Source organism: Aristolochia californica, unplaced genomic scaffold (assembly GCF_029961685.1).
Source record: "Aristolochia californica isolate CCGP_79_NKW_82.1479 unplaced genomic scaffold, dmAriCali1.0.hap1 SCAF_9, whole genome shotgun sequence".
NCBI classification, from domain to species: domain Eukaryota; kingdom Viridiplantae; phylum Streptophyta; class Magnoliopsida; order Piperales; family Aristolochiaceae; genus Aristolochia; species Aristolochia californica.
The window spans coordinates 5,536,062-5,556,751 of record NW_027182290.1 but is presented as its reverse complement, the minus strand read 5'-3'; the positions used below and the strand labels follow the sequence as shown (position 1 = coordinate 5,556,751).

At 38.7% G+C, this 20,690-nt stretch overlaps 1 protein-coding gene across 1 annotated transcript; it reads left to right on the top strand.

Annotated features, from left to right (window-relative positions):
- Positions 1-9,288: 9,288 nt before the first annotated feature.
- LOC137940579 (nitrate reductase [NADH]-like) lies at positions 9,289-12,965 on the top strand. The gene is made up of 4 exons (XM_068785723.1): positions 9,289-10,362; positions 10,478-10,618; positions 10,952-11,184; positions 11,500-12,965. The coding sequence occupies exons 1-4, from the start codon at positions 9,369-9,371 to the stop codon at positions 12,817-12,819; spliced, it is 2,688 nt and encodes an 895-aa protein (XP_068641824.1). The 5' UTR covers positions 9,289-9,368; the 3' UTR covers positions 12,820-12,965.
- Positions 12,966-20,690: the final 7,725 nt, after the last annotated feature.

Sequence of the window (20,690 nt, the reverse complement as noted above, 5' to 3'; positions counted from 1 at the left end):
CTGGTTGAACCGTTGGATCAACCCATTAAATAGCCACATGATCATTCATAAGACTAGTTGGTGCAAGCTCCTTCCTCTCCATTGGCCATCACCTGCCTTGTCAGCTAATTTTGAGGTTAGTTACTTACCTTATCCTCCCATATTTGGTACAAGCTCCTACAACTCCTCGTAAAGAAGTGTTCTTGTGTGCCTCAAAGAGCTTCAGCATCTCATCATATTTCTCAAGCTATATCTACTCACTGGCTCTCATATAGGGTGTTCTTTTGTTCTTGTTTCATTTTCCTCTATATTTGTTCCCGCCAATCATATTGAGGCTCTTAAAGATCCAGGATGGAGAGTTGCCATACAGGAGGAAATTTTTGCCCTACATAGTAATCATATAGTTGATTTGATATCGTTACATTTGGAAAGAAAGCTATAGGATGTTGATGGGTGTTTACTACTTAAAATAACCAGATGGGTTTGTTCCCCAACTGAAAGTGAGGTTGTTTGTTAAAGGACTCACTCAGACATATGACATTGATTATGATGAAACATTTCCTCTTGTTGCCAAAATCAGTTTTTGTAAGACTTTTGATGTCTCTTGCTACCAACTTTAATTGGCTTCTTCATCAACTAGATGTCAAAAACGTCTTCCTAAATGATCATCTCCTTCAAGGAGTCTACATGCTTCAACCACCTGATTTTGTGGTTGAGGGGGAGCACGTGTGTAGACTTAACAAATCACTCTATGACCTCAAGCAATCTCCTCGAGCATGTCTTGACAAATTAGTAAAGTAGTTTGTGGGCTTGGTTTTTAAGCGGTGTGAAATGGTTCATTCTATGTTTGTTAGTTCTTTTGGTTGTTTATGTGGATGATATCATTCTCACAGGGAGTGATCAAAGGGATATTCACCAGGTATAGGAAAACTTGTCCAAGGTTTTTCAAATTAAAGATCTTGAACTCTTAAAATATTTTCTTGGAATTGAGGTGTTACAATATCAACATAGAATTAATTTATCTCAAAGAAAGTATGTGTTGGACTTACTTGAAGAAATCGGAATGCTTGGTTTTAGGTCCCTTGACACTCCAATAGACCTGAATGTCAAATTGTGTATAGAATCTGGAATTGAAGTTAAGTTGATTTATTAGATGGTTTCCAGACAAAATATTTCTTTTCCTTTAAGTGTTATCAGTCGGTTCCTACATACACCTCAACTTTCTCATTGGCAAGCTCTTTAAAGGATACAGAAGTATTCTAAGAAGAGTCTCGAGCAAGGATTATTGTATAAGAACTATGGGAATTTTATAGTTGAAGGATTTGCAGATGTAGACTAAGTAGGTTCTCCTAATGATAGGACATCTCTCTGGTTTTGATACAATGGTTGGTGGCAATCTAGTGATCTAGCCAAGTAAGAAACAAAGTGTTGTATCTTGATCCAGTGTAGCGGTCAAATACTGGGATATGGCATAAGCAATTAGTGAGATGTTATGGTTTCAATCCTTATAGAACTTGGACTTCCAATGAAAACCTCCATGTAACTTTATGTGACAGTCAAACACTTACCTCCATGCAACTTTATGTGATAGTCAAACACCTATTCGTATTTTTATAAATCTACTATTTCATGAAAGGACAAGATACACTGAGATTGATTGTCATTTTATTTGTGAGAAACTCAAGGTTGGAGTTATTAATATGCACTACAATCCTTCCAAGAATCAACTTACAAACATTTTCACCAAAGTACTTGCACCAGGTACACTTTAGCACTTGTGTCTCAAACTTGGTATTTTTTTTTTTATGTTTTTGCACTACTCGCTTGAGAGAGAGTGTTGAAGAATATGACCTAATTTGGTCATCAAGTCTATATTATGTTATTTTTCTCCCTAAGTGGCCAAGGAGAACTCATGTAATTCTATCAAGAGTTATTAATATAAATTATGGTGAGAGGAGCTAACCTCAATTAGAAAACCTATGGGAGAAAGCTCTTTGTCCTTCCCTCTTTACTCATCCACTCTTTTTTCCTCTTTTTCTTTTCTTCTCCCCTCTTCTTCTACTTCTCCTTCTCTTTTCTCCTCTTACCACTAGTCTCTACAATGGATTAAGTCTTAGAATTCAACAAATTAGGTTCTAGAGGAAAAACCACTTAAAAAAAATTTATGCATTTTATTCTTCAAGCACACAATTTCATTTTCCCATAGATTTTTACATGGTATCAAAAAATAAAGTTAGGTCCTTGGTTTTTTTTCTTTTGCAATCATTTTCTGCTCAATTTCATCAATTCTTCTATTTTTTTTTGTTTCATTCAAAATTATCATTATATTGCATAAATCGGTTATATTAGAACATTCTTTTTTTTATTGAGATCTATTGAGAAGTGCTCAAGAATTTCAAGTTTTTAACCAATAGGAATTTTTTTTAAACTCATAATTTTCAAAATATCATGCTTTTATCACAAAATTGAAACTACTATGTGAAAGAAAACAATTGATCCGACCCGACCCGCCTATCCATTTACGTTTTGGTTTGATTCTTTCTCATTTTCTAACACAACTCGCCTAGTTTTTATTCAAAATAAAACCAATTAGATTTGCCTCATTTTTTTCTTTAATTTTTACTATTTAATTTCTAAAACAAATCATAATTCCGTTCTTTTCGAATGGGGTTGGATAAAGAAGGGAGCAATATTTGAATCTATAGGGAATATTTTATAATAATAGGAATAAAGGATTTGTGAGAAACACAATTTCTTATATTTTATAAAAAATTATTGATACAACATTCATCCATTATCTTACTTCCATCTTTATTTTTCCTCATCCCTTTCATCCATTTTTCATTTTGCTATCACCATTTATTTGAGTAAGATACTTGTATAAAACACACTTTTACAGGATTGAGATAGGGCATGTTAATTGAATGTGTCGCTTTCCACCATGACCATCACATTCTCAAGCATTGCACCATGTCATTTTTTGTGCCATCACCAAAGTTAAGCACAAGAAGCTCCCCTTCACAAGTTGGAGGTTTTATCCCGAAGAATTGCAACTTGAATTTCCTCTCACCCACATTTAAACTTGGGGGATGTTAAGAAGAAATAATTTTTTTTGCAAATTTTCAATTAATTTATGTAGGAAATTGGTAAATTAATAATAAATCAATAAAAATTAATTTTCTAAATTTATAAAAATCAAGAGAGAATCTCTTGATGTGCTTTATTAATGCATAGTCAAGTAAATTTGAATCCTTGTTTTAAGTATTCAAATTGTCCCCTCTTAGCCTATAAATATGCTAAAATATTTTTGTACATTTTATTCTTCAAGAACCCCCTTTTTTTTTTATTTTGCATGGACTTTTATAGTTAGATCTATTGTTTAATTTTTAAAATATTTTAGAGAATTTTATCTTTTTTATTCATTAGATTCTAATTTGTCTAAGTAATTAGGCTGAAAAATTCATATACTTCAACAAGTATTAGCCTGTACCCATTATAAGCCATCTATTATAAATACAAAATATAGCAATTGACACTCCCACAAAAAAATCGATATTAACTCCAAACTTAAGATGGTGTGCATTGGTTTATGGAAGATTATTGTGTATATGATGTGTGTGCGTGTCTGTGTTTGTGTCTGTGATTTTTAGGGTTTATACTATAAAAAAAAAAAAACTCTTTCTAAAGATATCGGTATCTTGACACTTGTACATTTTGGAAATTCATCTCACTCTCAGTCTTTTTCTTAAACCAGCTTGTTAATTAATGAGTAGCTCAACTACGTAATTTGTCATGCTTAAAATGACTAAGACTAATCATTCAAGTCATATCCCTTGGCTGCTCCCGTAACCCAGGGAGTTGACCGAAAAGGAATTGGCAGCTCTTAGATACTCATCCGTACAACTCCCATCGAATCAAAATCTTATATCGACTCTTCGTTCTTCACATGAACAGAGACCCAAAGGGCGACTCAAAAGGCAATAGCTTCATCGACATCACCACTCGTTTTCTTTTCCTTTTCCACCGTATAAACAAGTAATCTCACAGCCACAGAGTTCATTTACGGGTTTGTTTCACTGGACGTGAGACTTGCCAACCCATGCATTGACAAACCTTAATGATGCTTCGGAAGACTGTTTTGTCTGTTTCTTGACGTATTAAGATTGGCTTATCTCACCTGTCTTTGTTACCGAGAGACAGGCTTGTTCTGCTTCCTCGGTCCGTCGTTTATCTTTTTTTTGAGGTAGGGGAGAGACCTTCACCCTCCCCAGGGTTATCTAAAGCTTTGTCTTTGCCGCCGCCCCCTACTGTCTACTTGCAGGAGAAGCGAAGCGAAAGGCAAGGGCCCCTACTCCTTGCCACTATATATTTTGTCTGTTTCGTTTGGTGAAAGAGAGGTCAATATCGGTTCTTTCTTTAAAACAAAAAAACAAAAAAAAAAAAAGAGAATTTCAATGGCCTGGCAATCTTTCCAAATCGTTTTCGTGGAGTTGAAGGGTACAAAACGAGCACAGTGATCGATCATTCAGAGGAAAAGATCACACTTGCAGTTGCTGCTGAGATGATATTTCTGAAACAAGGCCTCCATCGATGTCTTCTTCAGAAATGTCATAGAACTGACATGTAGAACGTTGATAGAACCAGGCAACGTCGCTTACTTTTATCTACTTGCAAATATTTGTTTGGTTTTGTTATCCACACTGCTGCATCTACAAACTTTTCAACGATTTACTACTTGAATGAATTACTCAATTCCGGCTTAGAAAATCTCTGTTTCGATCCAACCATTGTGGTGGATGTGGATCGTAGTCGTTATATGAAAACGGTTACATATCCAAACAATTGAATAATCACATTGAATGTGTAGTGATTCGCTGAGAAAATTTTGATTGATCCTGTTTGAGCAATCAGAAAATTTCTACTAAATTCATGGGGTTTTCTTGGTATTGTGTACATCTAAGAGGGCATAAGATCTGTTTTATCTAGGGGAAGAATTACCAAAATCTCAACCATTATAGGAGGCAAATCTCTTTCGAAGAAAGTGAAAACATGTATTGAACCTACTATAGATATTATTCAAACTATTTACTTTTGAATGATTGGTTAAGCGGTTCAAGAAAGAGATAGCATCGTCACTAGCTTTATTATAGAAGGTTTATTTGTGTCATTTTAAGTTATGTGAGTGATTATTTTCCAACATAAATTACTAAAAAAAAAATCATTTTGCTTCTAAAATGGAAAATCATTTAATAAAAAGTGAGAAAAAACCACTATAATAACCAATTATTGATGAACAAAGGGATCCGTCCGTGAAGCGGTGTGACCATAAATACAACATTAAGGAAAGTTATAAGATTTCAGATGATGTGAGGTCTGATCTCTAAAGAGTCCCTTAAGTCAATCTCTTTGCATGAATTTGATTCAAGTCTTGCTTAATCTGACTGATATATTAGAACTCCCTTGGTTGACTAGCATCGTTTTTGTTGCCTCCACTCGATGTGTGATGTGAAGCTTTAATCCAATATTATGTATAGTGGCTCCAAGGATAGTAACAAAGTAGCAACAAAGATATTGCTTGTTGTTATGAATCTAATATGACTTCAAACTGATTTGATATTTGAAGTTTCAAGAGCACAATTAGAACTTTTCTTTTTCCATGAATAGAGATTCGACACACTAAAACTTAGAGAAAGTCTCCAGAAAATTTCCTCTCTAAGACAGTTTCTTCCTCCTAAATTTTTTTGGAAATATCTAAGGGGTGCCTCTATCTTTAAGTGGTGGAGGTTGTTCAACCATATCACCGTTTTCTCTTCCTTATCTTCTCCCTTTCCCATTGATTACGTATATATGCAAAGGGAGAGAGACACATTGCAAAACCTTTTCTTATTCCCATGAGAGTATAACACCTCATCTTACCCATTTGAAGCAATATGACATTTTCCTCTTAGGTGGAGCTTTCCTCCAACACCAAGTGTCATCCATATGTCACCTTGTTTCCTTAAGTGGAGGTGGAGCTTTCTTGCGACACCATGTATCACTTATGTGCTACCTTGTTTGCTTATGTGAAATTTAGGTGGCCTTTTTATCTAAGTTGATTTTTGGTATTGGCTTCATCTTGACCATTGATTGGGTTATGATCTTAATAGTTGATCAAGATTTTGACCGAAATTCATTTTGACAATAGACAGACTATTAGACAAAATCTCTATACTTTGATTGTGAAGATCTTTACTTTAACCAATACTGGACAACTGTTCCTTAGATCTTGGTCATTGATAAATATTGATGATCTAGATTGTTGACTGAGTTCTAATTGTAATAGTTAAATTTTCATGCCTTCACCAATAAAGTTTTTTATGTAAAAAAGTATACGTTAGAAGATCATGTGGGTTGTGTGGGGTGCATAAAATTTAGAAAAAATAAATAAATAAATAATTAGTGTTGCTGAAAATGAATCTAGCCAAAAATAAAATTGGATCTTGTGGAACCGAAATTTAGCAAATACCTCATTTCATAACTGAGGTATCTTTTAGCACTGGGGTATATATTCGCACTTGAAGTTCTTTCATTAAAATCGAAGCATATTTCTAAACTTAGGTATTTATATTCAAAACTACGGTGTATTCCAAACTGAGTTATTCTTGGTTTAGCTTCACTAGATTCAATTTTAGCTCCTCCATATTAATTTAACTCCACTAGATTTGTTTTAGCATCACAAATTTTCACACCAAATTCATTTATAGTGATGGTAGATTTTTTTCAATAGCATTTTTCATGCCTAACAACCCACATGATCTATCGATTTGTTATTATACTGTTGCACCATTATATTGTTAAAGTAGATTTTGCCAAATTTTAACCCACTTTAGCCTATGATGGTGTTACAATGTGGGCCCACCATGGTGCTCGAGCTAGTGGGACCCACTGTGAGGACGTAGGTCATCAAGAAGAATCCTAGAGGACTTGGGACACCAAGAAGAGTCATCTCACAAAGAGAACACGGGTTAAGGAATCAAGAAGCACAAGCTGAATTGATTTAGAAGACTTGAAGATCAAGTGGGACCCACAAAGATCTCACGAGTTGGCACTCTTATCAAGGTGCGCTGGAGGATCATGAGGGGCCCACAAGGATAAGGCCACGAACTGGCTTATCCCTTATAATCTCGTGGGTAATAAAGGACTCCTAGTTGTACTCCAATTAGTCTTCTAGGAGTTCTAGTTTAAATAGACTTACTTATATTGAAGAGTTAGAGTTGGAATGTAATTAGGATTGAATGACAAGTTGTATAAAGACTCTACCTCCTCCTCTACTATAAGTAGAGGAGTTGTAATTAGTAATTAATCAACTCACACATTCAATCCAGAGTTGGTTCTCTCTCTCCCTCTCCTTACTTGACGCAACTCACCCTTTTCTTTTTTCTTTTTTCTTTTCTCTACTGAGAGCTTTCCTCCCCTTTTCTCGTTTTTCTTTCTTCTTTCTCTTGTTCATGATCATGGAAAAGGGATCCTAAATTCAACAGATGGGATTGGTTTTTCAAGCTTGTCTAGCCTTGCAATCCCTTCTTATCCCTACTACAGGGTCAATTTTTAATATTGTACCTATCTTTTCTCATAAACTAGTGTACAACATAATCAAATAAAAATAATTTTAGAATATATATTTCAAACCCCACCAAACAAGGATACAAAAACCACTCTTCACCCCAAACTATGCAAGGCTTTGGATTCAACCATGTCTCCACATTTAGCAAGGTGAGAATGAGGGTAGGGGAAATTACCCTATGAAATCCACCATCTTGGACATCTATTAGTAATTTGGATGATATACCTTTTTTAATAAAAAAATACATGTATAACAATGTGATACAATATCCCTCATGTGAAATTTATTTTCAGCAACCGTAGATTTATTCAACCCCATTGTTTTAACCTCAACAACCTATGTGGTCCACTATCGTATATTTTATTATGTGTCAATTATCGTTTTGTTGTTGTAGTGCTACTCTCTTATGTTGTTTAAGCAAATTTTAGCGCTCTTTCAACCTGCCCCGACCTACGATAGGATTGGTTTTTCAACCTTGTCTGACCTTGCAATGCCATCCCACCTCCACTATAAGGTGTCAATTTTCAATATTGTATCTACCTTATACCATAAACTAGATTAAAATAAAATTAAATAAAATTTTAGAAAGAAAAAAAAACTTTAAATTTAATTAAAAAAATTTTAAAATATATTGTTCAAAACCCACTAAACCTAAGCAGGGTTTTAGACTTCACCTTATATTTGAATTTAGTGAGTGAGATTGGGGGCAAGGGCAATTTCCCTATGATACCCTCCCTTCTTTCATCCTTATCTTGGACATCTATTAGTAATTTGGTCATCCAAATGACACAGTCTAAGATTGAAAGTTGACCCCACTCTAGGGTCGACTTTCAATCTTGTATCTATGTTACCTCATAAGAGGAAGAAGGGGCTACCGACAGTTGCAAGTTGCAAAAGACAGATCCAACGGCCACGAAGGCCCCCTCTGGGGTCTTTGGAGTGGCGCATTTATTCAAGTTAAGAGGAGAGCAAACTTTTACCCCAGAGACAAATTTCAACCGTTAGTGCCCTCTGCTGTCATTATTTCCAAACTTGCCAGACATGCAGGTTACGGCCCGGAGAAAAGCTGTCCTTAACCAGGCAAGGAGTGGCCAAGGGAACCCATTCAGTAACGACCACATCTGGGGGCGGCTAGAGAGAGAAAGCGCTTGGCCCTTTGAGACTCGGTGGAGTCACCGGGACACCAAAACTGACCCAACCCAACCCTTCACTGGCCATTCGGATATCCCATTCGCCACTTCTCACTACCCCAAAAAAAACTCCTTTCTCTCTCTAATCTGGCGAAGGATTCCATTATCTTCCACTAATCCGGCTTAGCGGGTTACGTAATTACTAATATAATCGATTTTTTTTCCTGGGTCTTGCTGCATTTATTGATTAGTGAAATGGGGAATCTCCTTCCCTTAAAATATTTGCTCATGTTTGATTTTTTTTACGGTTTTGGGATTTCCTCTCCGAACTTCAGCCGTTCATCGACGGGTTGATTAAAATCCGATGGATTAGAGAACCGACGGTTCTGATGATCCTGTCTCGCTCCCGGAACCAAAACCTCAGGCCGCACGACGACGAAACTGGCGTGCCGTTCACATGGTTGCCCCTTGACTTCAATCCTCTTGGGCCCACGCGGTGGTTTTCCCCTCACGTATCCACCCCTTTAAACCCCGCGCCCGTCGCTCTGCTTTTGCTCAACACAGACTCTTCTCGGAGTCGAAGAGAAGCATTAAATTACTGGGAAAGCCTTCTTCTTCTCTTCTCCCGTTCTTTCTTGCTTCCCTCCAAGCCTTCAATGGCGGCTTCAGTGGAGAACCGGCAGTTCGTTCACCTCGAACCCGGTCTATCCACCAGGTTCAAGGCCGGACAGCCCCGCCGCCCTGACTCTCCTGTCCGCGGCTGCAACTTCCCCATGCCTGTTATTAAGCAAAAGCCGCCGCCCGCCATCGATGATTCTTCTAGTGAGGAGGAAGAAGAGCCCGGGTGGAAAAACCTCAAGCACTCCAATGTTGAGCTTGAGCCTTCCATTTTGGATCCCCGAGACGAATCCACGGCGGACAATTGGATCCCTCGTAACGCGTCTTTGGTCCGACTCACCGGGAAGCACCCCTTCAACTCTGAGCCGCCACTGACTCGGCTCATGCAGCATGGATTCATTACCCCTGTCCCGCTTCACTACGTTCGTAACCATGGCGCTGTCCCCAGAGCCCAATGGGACGACTGGACTGTCGAGGTCTGTGGGCTTGTGAAGCGTCCCCAGCGCTTCACCATGGATCAACTCGTCCACGAGTTCCCGTCGAGAGAGATACCCGTCACGCTTGTCTGTGCCGGAAATCGCCGCAAGGAGCAGAACATGGTCAAGCAGACCATAGGTTTCAACTGGGGTGCCGGAGGGATTTCCACCTCCGTCTGGCGGGGGGTACGCCTCCGGGACGTGATCAAGCGCTGCGGGATACTCAGCAGAGCCAAGGGCGCTCTCAACATCTGCTTCGAGGGCGCCGAAGACCTTCCCGGTGGTGGTGGCTCCAAATACGGCACCAGTATCAGGAAAGAGTTCGCTATGGATCCTTCCCGCGACATCATTATCGCGTACATGCAGAACGGGGAGCTGCTCACGCCGGATCATGGGTTCCCAGTGAGAATAATTATTCCCGGATTTATCGGTGGAAGAATGGTAAAATGGCTGAAAAGGATCATAGTCACCACGGAGGAGTCCCAGAGTTATTACCATTACAGAGATAACCGCGTTCTTCCTCCTCATGTGGATGCCGAACTAGCAAATGCAGAAGGTGAGATATTTCGTCTGAACCCTTCTTCCCCCTCTTTAATTAGTTCGATCATATAATGATTCTCCAGGATCTAATCTTCATTTTTCTTTCTTTTTACTTTTGTCTGATCGTATAGCTTGGTGGTACAAGCCGGAATACATCATAAACGAACTGAACATCAACTCGGTTATCACCACTCCGTGTCACGAAGAGATTCTTCCGATCAACTCAGCCACGACTCAGAAGCCATACACGTTGCGAGGATACGCATATTCAGGTGAAGAATTCTGAAATTCTTTCCGTTTTCTTTTCTTGTACGTCTTTCCAAATTTCGGTTTCGAACATTTACATGTTTTAACCTTTCCATGTGTAAATGAATTTAACCTTTCGTAAAAGAGAAGGAGCTTTCCAGGTCAAAAGACCATTTATCATACTTCTGGACTGCGAGCTTTCTTCTTTTTCTCTCCGTTCATATTTCAGAAAATGAAAGCATCTTTTCTTTTTTGTATTTTTTAAAACTATAGAAAACAAGCCCCATTTTCCATGGTTGAGAAAATTCTGAAAAGTCCCAAATAGTTGAATTTTCCTAACCGGGTTCCGATCAAAACAGGAGGAGGAAAGAAAGTGACGAGGGTGGAGGTGACGATGGATGGCGGAGAATCGTGGCTGGTCTGCGAAGTCGACCACCCAGAGAAGCCCAACAAGTACGGCAAGTACTGGTGCTGGTGCTTCTGGTCTCTTGAAGTCGAAGTCTTGGATCTTCTGAGCGCCAAGGAGATCGCCGTCCGAGCGTGGGACGAGACTCTGAACACCCAACCCGATAAGCTCACCTGGAACATCATGGTAGCGACCACCTTCCTTTCTATTTTCTGTAACGTCACAGACATGCGCTGTCTCAATATTTACTTCCACTGCTTCTTCCTCCCTCGTTTCGTTATCCAGATCCACCCATTGGTTTCGGAAACCATTGGCACGGTTTTTAAAGCCTGTGGATCGTTATCATAAGAGACTGCTTTCAAACTTCACAAAAAAAAAAAAAGAGAAAAAGCATGGTCATTCCACTGGTCTATGGCGGCTAGAAGAAAACAAATTTAATGCCCTGTGTTTCTTTTCCAACTTGATAAAAAAACTTCTGACCCGACAGATTGGCACGTGCAGGGGATGATGAACAACTGCTGGTTCCGCGTGAAGATGAATGTGTGCAAGCCTCACAGGGGGGAGATCGGGCTGGTGTTCGAGCATCCGACGCTTCCGGGCAACCAGTCCGGCGGGTGGATGGCCCGTCAGAAGCACCTCGAGACGACGGAGACGCAGACTATGAAGAAGAGTGTCTCCTCCCCGTTCATTAACACCTCCGCCAAGCAGTTCTCCATGTCCGAGGTGAAGAAGCACAATTCCCTGGAGTCCGTTTGGATCGTTGTTCATGGCCATGTGTATGACTGCACGAATTTCTTCAAGGACCACCCTGGTGGTGCTGATAGTATCCTCATTAATGCCGGCACCGACTGCACGGAGGAGTTCGAGGCTATTCACTCCGACAAAGCCAAGTCCATGCTCGAGGATTACCGCATCGGGGAGCTTATTACCACCGGTTACACGTCCGACAGCACTTCTTCCCCTAATGGCTCCATTCATGGCGGCAATAACTTCTCCAACTTGGCACCCATTAAGGAAGTCACGCCGGTGAGAAGCAGCGCTCTGGTTCCAGGACAGAAGATCCCCGTCAAGCTCGTTTCCAAAACCAACATCTCTCACGATGTTCGCCTGTTCCGGTTCGCCTTCCCATCCGAGGACCAAGTCCTCGGCCTCCCCGTCGGAAAACACATCTTCCTCTGCGCAAATATTAACGACAAACTTTGCATGCGAGCCTACACTCCGACGAGCACCATCGACGAGATTGGCTACTTCGACCTCCTCATTAAGGTCTACTTCAAAGCACCACCCAAGTTCCCCAACGGCGGCATCATGTCGCAGCATTTGGACTCCCTGTCCATTGGCGTCACTCTTGAGATCAAGGGCCCCCTAGGACACATCGAGTACACCGGCCGAGGCAACTTCACCGTCAATGGGAAACACAAGTTTGCCCGGCGGCTGGCCATGCTTGCCGGTGGGACAGGAATCACGCCCATTTACCAGGTGATGCAGGCGATTCTGAAGGACCCCGAGGACGACACGGAGATGTACGTCGTGTACGCCAACCGGACGGAGGACGACATACTGTTGAGGGAGGAGCTGGATGCTTGGGCGGCCAAGTACCAGAGGGTGAAGGTCTGGTACGTGGTGCAGGACAGCGACAAGGAAGGATGGAAATACAGCACCGGATTCATCACCGAGAGCATTCTCCGGGAGCACATTCCGGAGGGTTCAAGCGAGACGCTGGCGCTTGCGTGTGGGCCGCCGCCAATGATTCAGTTTGCTGTGGTTCCCAACTTGGAGAAGATGAATTACGATGTCAAGAACTCACTTTTGACATTTTGACGAGGCCGAAGACCACAATTATTTCCTTTTCCTTTCCTTCAAATGTCTGTATATATAGGAACCTGGAATCTGTATTCGCCTCTTCTCTTTCTACAAAGTGGTTCAATTTTATTTTATTTTATTTATTTCATTTCTGGTTTTCTTGATTGTACCCATTTTCATATTTCTTGTAAAAAAGTAATGAAGTAGATATTTCGGACATATTTCTTGCACTTTTAACTGTGACCACCACTTCATCTTTTTATGTGTCATGTACATCTTTTTAATTGTCAAACATGCATGTATTGGTCCATCTAGGAACCACCAACCTTGTGCCAACCCAAAATTAAAGGGCATATTCGAACTGGCTTTTGAGTATTCAATTTGTGTTTCTCTCCTCTTATACTTTGTAGAAACTCTTTTTACATCCTTTTCTTCTCTTCACAAGTATTCGACTCTCTCTTAGTTGTTAACTCTAAGGTTCATATTGCCCTTATCAAGTTGGAAAATATTTTTTAGTTTATTTTGAATTAGTTATTATTATTATGGATAAGAATATACATGGCTTGAAAGTAACTTATTTAGCAAATCTACTATTACATATCGTATTTACAACTATGCCATTGTCTCTACCTTATAATAAAGGAACAAGAAAAATACTAAAAACACCTTAAAATGAGAAAATGCCTTTTTAAAGTCCTTTTGGCATTGTGGTATTATTTGAGAATGGATTTTTAGTTTGAATCACAAAAGAAACATGATGCTATAATCAAAGAACAACATTTAGGGGGGGTTAGTGCACATGACTTAGAACATGATCTTCATGCACATTACGCAGTTCATGTCCTGATGTTGTTAGGGAGTGCCAAAATTCATGTCATGTACATGAATATACATGACTCAAGAGTTCATGTCCCAAGAGTAAACGGCGGAAAGTGTTTTTCGCCCGATTTTGAGAATCATCTACATGACTCACGCGCGGGGCTCTCTCTGGCTCAGACCGTCTCGCTCATTTCTCCTCATTTCGTTCCCGCACCTCTCTCTCTCGTTCCCGCAGCCCCTCTGTCGTCTCCCTGAACCCCGAGCTCTCTGCTCCCTCTCTCATCTCTGCAGTCCCTCTCCAGTCTCCCTCTCTCCGGTCTTCGTCTCTATTGCCTCCATCTCTCGCTGCGAACGTACTTCTGGCGTCCTTCTCCTTCTCGGACTCACTCTCCCTCTGAACCTCCCGCTCGTTTCTCCCTCTCTCTTATCTCTCTGTCTCTTCTCCCTTTCTTCTCCCTTTCGGCATCTCACTCCCTTATCCCTCACGCTATTATTTTTTCCCCCAAAAGACCTTCCAATTTCTTGCGATTTCCCCTATTTTCAGTTTTGATTTTCTTCGATTTTGACATTTGGGCTTCGATTTCTTAATTTCTACTTCGATTTGGCATCGATTTCCCCATTCGGCTTTGATTTCAGCCATCGGCTTCGGTTTAACAGCCATTCTCCCTCTCCTGTCCCTCTCGACCTCCGTCGCAGAGCATGGGAGGTCGAGCATTTGTTACAGAGCTTCTCGGCCTCCCTCTCTTCTCCCTCTCTACGTACCGTCGGAGAGCCGCCTCTATCGGCATTGCCCGCCGCTGTCGCCGTCGCCCACAGGCCCGTCGTCGTCGCTGGCTCGCCCTTGAGGAAGACGACGATAGTTTTTCACCCCTGATGAAGATGACGATAGTTTTAAACTATCGTCATCAAAATCATTAATTTATAAAATTTATTTATAAAATAATTTTATTTATTTATTTTAAACATTTATTTTATAATTACTATATTAAAAAAGTGATTTAATGGTCATAATTAAAATATTTTTAAAATAAATATTTGATAAATTATTTTGGCATAATTATCCGATTGCTATGGTTAATTAAACCAATGGTTTTAAATTTTGTGATAATATATTATTAATTAATAATACATAAAATATATTATGTACAAATATATAGTGTGTTAAATTTATGATTAAATCAATTTTTTCTCTTAAATTATTCATTTTTAGGTTAAGGTATATCATATGTTATTAATAAATTAATAACTCAATGTATTACTTTCATTTTTTTATTTATAACGTTATTTATTTATTATTTGTAATTAATCATGTGCGTATTTCATTGGCTCATGTAATTACCATATTAATGCATATTAAAATATCTAATTCAATTAATAAATATATTAATATATTTAATTATACATTAAATAATTTATTCGTGTAGTAATAATGGTTGTTTTACCTAATTTGGGGTCTAAAGATTATGTTGTAATTAAGTGTACTGTAAAGGTTTAGAGATTCTCTTATTTTTTATGTTTTTCTCATGTTGGGACACTAACACTGGAAACTGTTTTCTAGTGCACATGAAGTCGTCAACACTAACACCAAGTGCGAAGATGATCTTCATGTACATGACTGACATGATCTTCATGTTGGACATGAACTTGATCTTCATGTATCCATTTGGGGGACTAACACCCCCCCCTTAGCAAACTTACAAACTTAATTCATGTGTGGTCTACTTTGGCTGCAAAGCTAAAATGTTAATCGGACATGATTTTTTGCAGTGCTCAAGGATCCCTATACCTGATATCTAAAAGACTTGGTATCTTGTGTGATACACTCTGGCCTCATTCAACTACTTGATGAGTTTGACTTTAATACATACGACAACCTCCGCTTTGATGCTTATTGTTTGTTATCACTTCTAGACAAAGGTTAAATGGTGTTATCTGTGTCTTGCCAACTTCCCCAAAAGAAACAATGGCATGAATTAAAAATGGTATCGAACTCCATAACTCATTTTTGTCTACGTTTGACAATTGCCCTACCGAAAGATGCAACAAACGTTTTGTATCATATCAAAACCAAATGCAATAACTAAAATAGATGAAATTATCTATATATCGAAAAGGACCGATTCAGTAGGCCATGAACCTTCCGTTCTTAACCTCCTTTAAAAGCCACCCCTATGGATAATGGAAGAAATCAGATAGAATTGAATTCTTAAATGTGAAATGGATGTATAGATACATATTTGTTTTCACTTCCTAATAAGGTAAGGCATTTTAGCATTGTAGTTAGAATTAAGAGAGAGTAAGAAGAGACTATGTCAAGCCAAATAACAACTAGAGAGAGTGGGAATGAGCAATGTTAAATCCAAATAAACACAGGGGATAATGAGCAATCTATAGAAGGAATAATATGCTATAAACCACCATATCAATACACTAATTGGTTATTAGACTTTAACCTTTCTTTATAACCTGCAAAGCCTACAATCCCACCAGGCAAAATGTTCCTTTTTATCTTACTTCTTTCCTCATGGAGCCCCTCCGCAGAGAGAGAGAGAGAGAGAGATATGAAACATGCAGCTTAGTCAGTTCTGTGTAGCGAGTTCAGGAAAGGAAAAGAGGTAGGGTTACGTGCATGCTTGGGGGACTTTGATTGGAGGGTTGACTTAGGTGGGGAGGGTTGGATGACGCAATCTGTAATGGTACAAAGTGTTTTCAACGAAAAGGACAATATGGGAGAGGAGACAAACAGCTGCGGAAAACGATAAATCCGTCTGGAATGTGGCAGGGAGGACCGGTGGGGGGTGGGCAGGCAAGAGCAAGGGTGAGAAGCATGTGCTGGGATTTTGTTTTGGCTCAGAATCTCTTTGCCCTCGCCGCGTACTTCCGTGCCCTGCTGAGACTGGGAGGAGCCATGGCGGCCGAACCCGCCGCGCTCCGGAAGGCCAGGAAAAAGCGGAAAATCGTTTTCTGCTCTTTTTGCATGATTTGGGAAATTTTTATACGGTCTCTTTTTCCAGCTAATCTGCAGTTTTTTGGTGATGTAACGTGACTCGGGAGCTCTTGGTGATGGAGCAGAGAGTGGTTCTGGTGTTGCCCACGTCTCTCTTGTAAGGAACGTCTGGGAGACGGGAATGGAGATTGAAAGCGAAATGAGAGAGAAGAATGGTCGGCATTAACGCCCGGAAAACGAGCACTGGGAGCAACTGGAATATATAGCTCATAGAGCTTCGAGCATTAAAGAATGGTGAGAAATAAATCAACAAAATCAATCAAGAAGAGAAACTTTCATGAGACAAATAGACGATTTCAGCAAATGAGAAGACAGGTCTTTGAAAAAAAAAAAAAACATTAGAATGCAAGCCTCATCTAAGATTCAAGACATTCTTTCTTGGACTAAAGTTTTCTTGATCATATTCGTTGTATCGTATCAAGTGTTTCAACTCTGCCGTGCTTTTTTGAATATTTTTACAGCCATTTCAGACAAAAATTTTCCAACACCATGACAGAGTCAAAGACAAAATCAAGAGGCCGCTCCATGGTTTGTGGGAATGCTTTATGACTTTGTTATTCTCCCTAGATTCCATTCAAAAAAGATTCTTCGCCCTATTTTACTATCTCATATGCAGTTTATTATACAATAGATTTCTCTAGGAGTAATGGCACTACGGAGAATCTACCATTTTTTAATATGAAGATTCCTTTTCTCTTTCTCTTTCTATCTTGAGTTACGTATTTGACTAAGTTGCTTCAAGGGTTTTTTTTTATCGGATTTGAATATATCCACCACCATTGAGTGTTTAACCCAAGATTTGTCTGGTTCTAACGAGAGCTCGGACGACTGGCATCACGGCAGACATCAGCCGGAGCTTTTCAATGAGCTTTATAGCTGGATACGCGAATCTTAGTCCTGGTTGGCGAATGACATCAAAGGGTCCTTTTCTAATCTAAAGCGGAAGAGCGAGTCGTAAACAATCAACACTAATTTATTCGGAGACATCTTCTCTTGCTTAATCAAAAGGCTTTAGTTGTCAAAACCAACTAATGAAATGGTAGGTTAGTGTTTACAGAAGGAGAATGACGCGACGTTCATGGCAGCCCGGGGGAAACCCCTGTGACGACTGGCTTGTATTCTATGGTGAACGAAAGAGCAAGAGAAACTGCCGAAATATCTTCCCAGTTGTTGGGTAACTCTCCAATGGGTGGATTTCCAGCGTCACTTCATGGATGGGTCGTCCTGAAACGGCAACTTATTAGTGGTTTTGTTTATTTCTAAGACGACCAAATTTGTAGCTAATCAACCGGACAAATGTCTTTACATAAACTTAAACTTCTGCTTACTTGATTGAGATTGTTACATCCTGTGGACATTTTCTAGGTAGAAAACTATAGGGCTTTTTACCAAAATACCTAATTTCAAAAACATATTTTGAGAAACGACGACGTTATGAACTTATTTTGAAAAATACCCAACTTTGACCGATCCACTGTACATGTGTACAGTTAAAGGTGACACATAAGCTTTAACTACTTACATGTCACCATGTCATCAGTACAATGTGAGTAAATGAACACATTGACTGCCATATCACTATTTCGACACGTCATCTGCCACATAAGTTGCCACATCATTAAAAGATAAAAATTTTGAATACACTTTGTATTACCTTATATCTAAAGTAATAAATTATTAAAAAAATCTAATAAACAATTAAAAAATTAACTCTTACTTATTTAACACCACTTATTTATTATTTTAGATATAAGGTAATAAAAGTGTATTCATAAATTTGATTTTTAAAAGAAAAAAATATTTAATTGTTTATCATTTAATGACATGGCAGCTCATGTGGCAGATGAGTGTCAAAATAGTGACTTGGCAATCGAGGTATTCGTCTACTCACACTGTATTGATGACGTGTGATACATAAGTAATCAAAGCTTATGTGTCACATTTGACTGTACAAATGTATAGTGGACCGGTCAAAGTTGGGTATTTTTCAAAATAAGTTCATAGCGTCATCCTTTCTCGAAATATGTTTTTGAAATTGGGTATTTTGGTAAAAAACCCAAAACTATATTGAGAGAGAGAGAGAGAGAGAGAGAGAGAGTATAAGAAGAAGATGAAGTCTACAAACAAGATCGATTTTCATGTATCAACATGTACTTAAAGCTTGACTTTTTTTTCTTTTTTTTTCTAGTATGGGAGTGCTTGGATTTCTTACATCATATGCTTTGGTCACATGCCATTCAATATGAAGTTAATATTTTATTTTAAAAAAAAATTATTTACAAGAATATTATTTACTTTGTTGTATTTATAATAGTATTATTGTCTCCGTACGGTCGAAAACATATAACTACAATTAAAAACTAAAAAAGAACATCAACCAAGAATGCATGAGATCAGAAAAATCTCTATCTTTTTAAGATCATCTTTACAGCATTGACAAGCAACAAATATTGGTCCGCTAGATGAGACACAATCCCCATATAAATTTTTTTTTTTAAAACACATAAAGGTCATTGTAGATAATTATATGGCTTAATTAAAGGATAGATGAGATTGTACTTAGATTTAGATCTTTATGAATTGGATTTTTTTATTTTAGTGGGTTCAATAAACAAACATGAATCTTAAAAATAAATAAATAAGTTATATTATAGTGGAAGTCGGATGATTATTATTTATAAATAGTAGATGCACACTCAAGTTTGACTTTCACATTTTTGTATAGTAAAAGAATGTTTTAGATTTCTTTCATCATGCACTTTGATCATATCAGAACATGACTTTTTATTTTTAATAAAATTTTAATATTTACAAGAAAGCTATCTACTTTATTATAGGTATAATAATATTTTTAATTTCATTTTATTGTAAAAAAAAAGAAATAGATCTAATATGAACGACAATGATTAATGTACAGGATGAAAAATAAATGTAAAATAAGAGAAATTACCTTTTGTTACACTTAGAGGTGGCTTCGAACCAAGCCGGTTCGCAAGTGGCTCGAGCTCGGCTCTGTTCGATTCGGTTTATCTCAAACTTGAATTCGAGATCCAAATCAGGCTTGTATAAGTTAACAAATCGAGCTCGAGTGAATCATGGTTCGGTTTGGAAGCTCGCGAGCCAACTCGTTAACTTAATGAGGGCTCGAGCCGACTTGTTTCATTCTTCGGATCTGGGGAATCGGGTTTCATTCTTCGGAACTGGGGAATCTGGATAGTCGGCCGAGCGAGTAAAAATGGGAATTTTTGGACTTTCTCTTCTTATTCTTTGTTCTTCCTCTTTGATTTCTTCCTCCGATCTATGTTCTTTTATTCTCCCTGTGCTTTCGCTGCCGTTTAGATGGAAGTTTTGTTGTTGTCCCAAAAGATACAACCTTACTGAAGTCTCTGCCTCCTGCAATTGGTCGAATGACCGTTGAGGATGTAGTAGTGGTAGAAATGGAGAAGACATCCACTTCTCTCATCCCCTCTTGTTGGGGGGGGGGGGGGGGGGGGGGTTCGCCTCCCTTTTTTTACTCTATGCAAACGAAATGGAGAGAAGAGAAAATAGAAGAAACATTCACAATCATACTCTGCTTTTCACTAATCGTTAAAAAAAGAGCGTTTCCCTGAAAATTGTTCCTTCAAACCTCCTATTCTTAACTCTCAAAGAATGAACGGCCCCCCTTCTATGCCCACTTGTTGATTCTCGTGACGATCCGGTAGCAAATGCAGAGAAAAGAAAATAGAAGAAACATTCACAATCATACTCTGCTTTTCAATAATCGTTAAAAAAAAATTTACTAATTGAATGCTAGCCAGTGTAGACATATTTAATCCATTCTGTGTAAAAATAGAGAATGACAATGGGGGAGGGGAGTGCTTTTAAGTAGAGAAGAGGACAATAGAAAGTAGAAAAGGTAATTGTAGTGTCTAGGGAAAAGGAATCGACGTTATTCTAAAGTTTTATTATTTTAAAAGTGTCTTGGTAAGAGAGAAAGGATATTCCATTTTCAATGTGAATTTTTATACCATTATTTCCCTTAGATATATAACACAAATAAGTGCGGCATCGAACCTAGCCG

Coding starts and splice junctions, on each gene's coding strand:
- LOC137940579 (XM_068785723.1), top strand. CDS start 9,369: ATGGCGGCTTCAGTGGAGAACCGGCAGTTCGTTCACCTCGAACCCGGT. Junction 10,619..10,951: donor GCGAGGATACGCATATTCAG/GTGAAGAATTCT, acceptor CGATCAAAACAG/GAGGAGGAAAGAAAGTGACG. Junction 11,185..11,499: donor AGCTCACCTGGAACATCATG/GTAGCGACCACC, acceptor TGGCACGTGCAG/GGGATGATGAACAACTGCTG.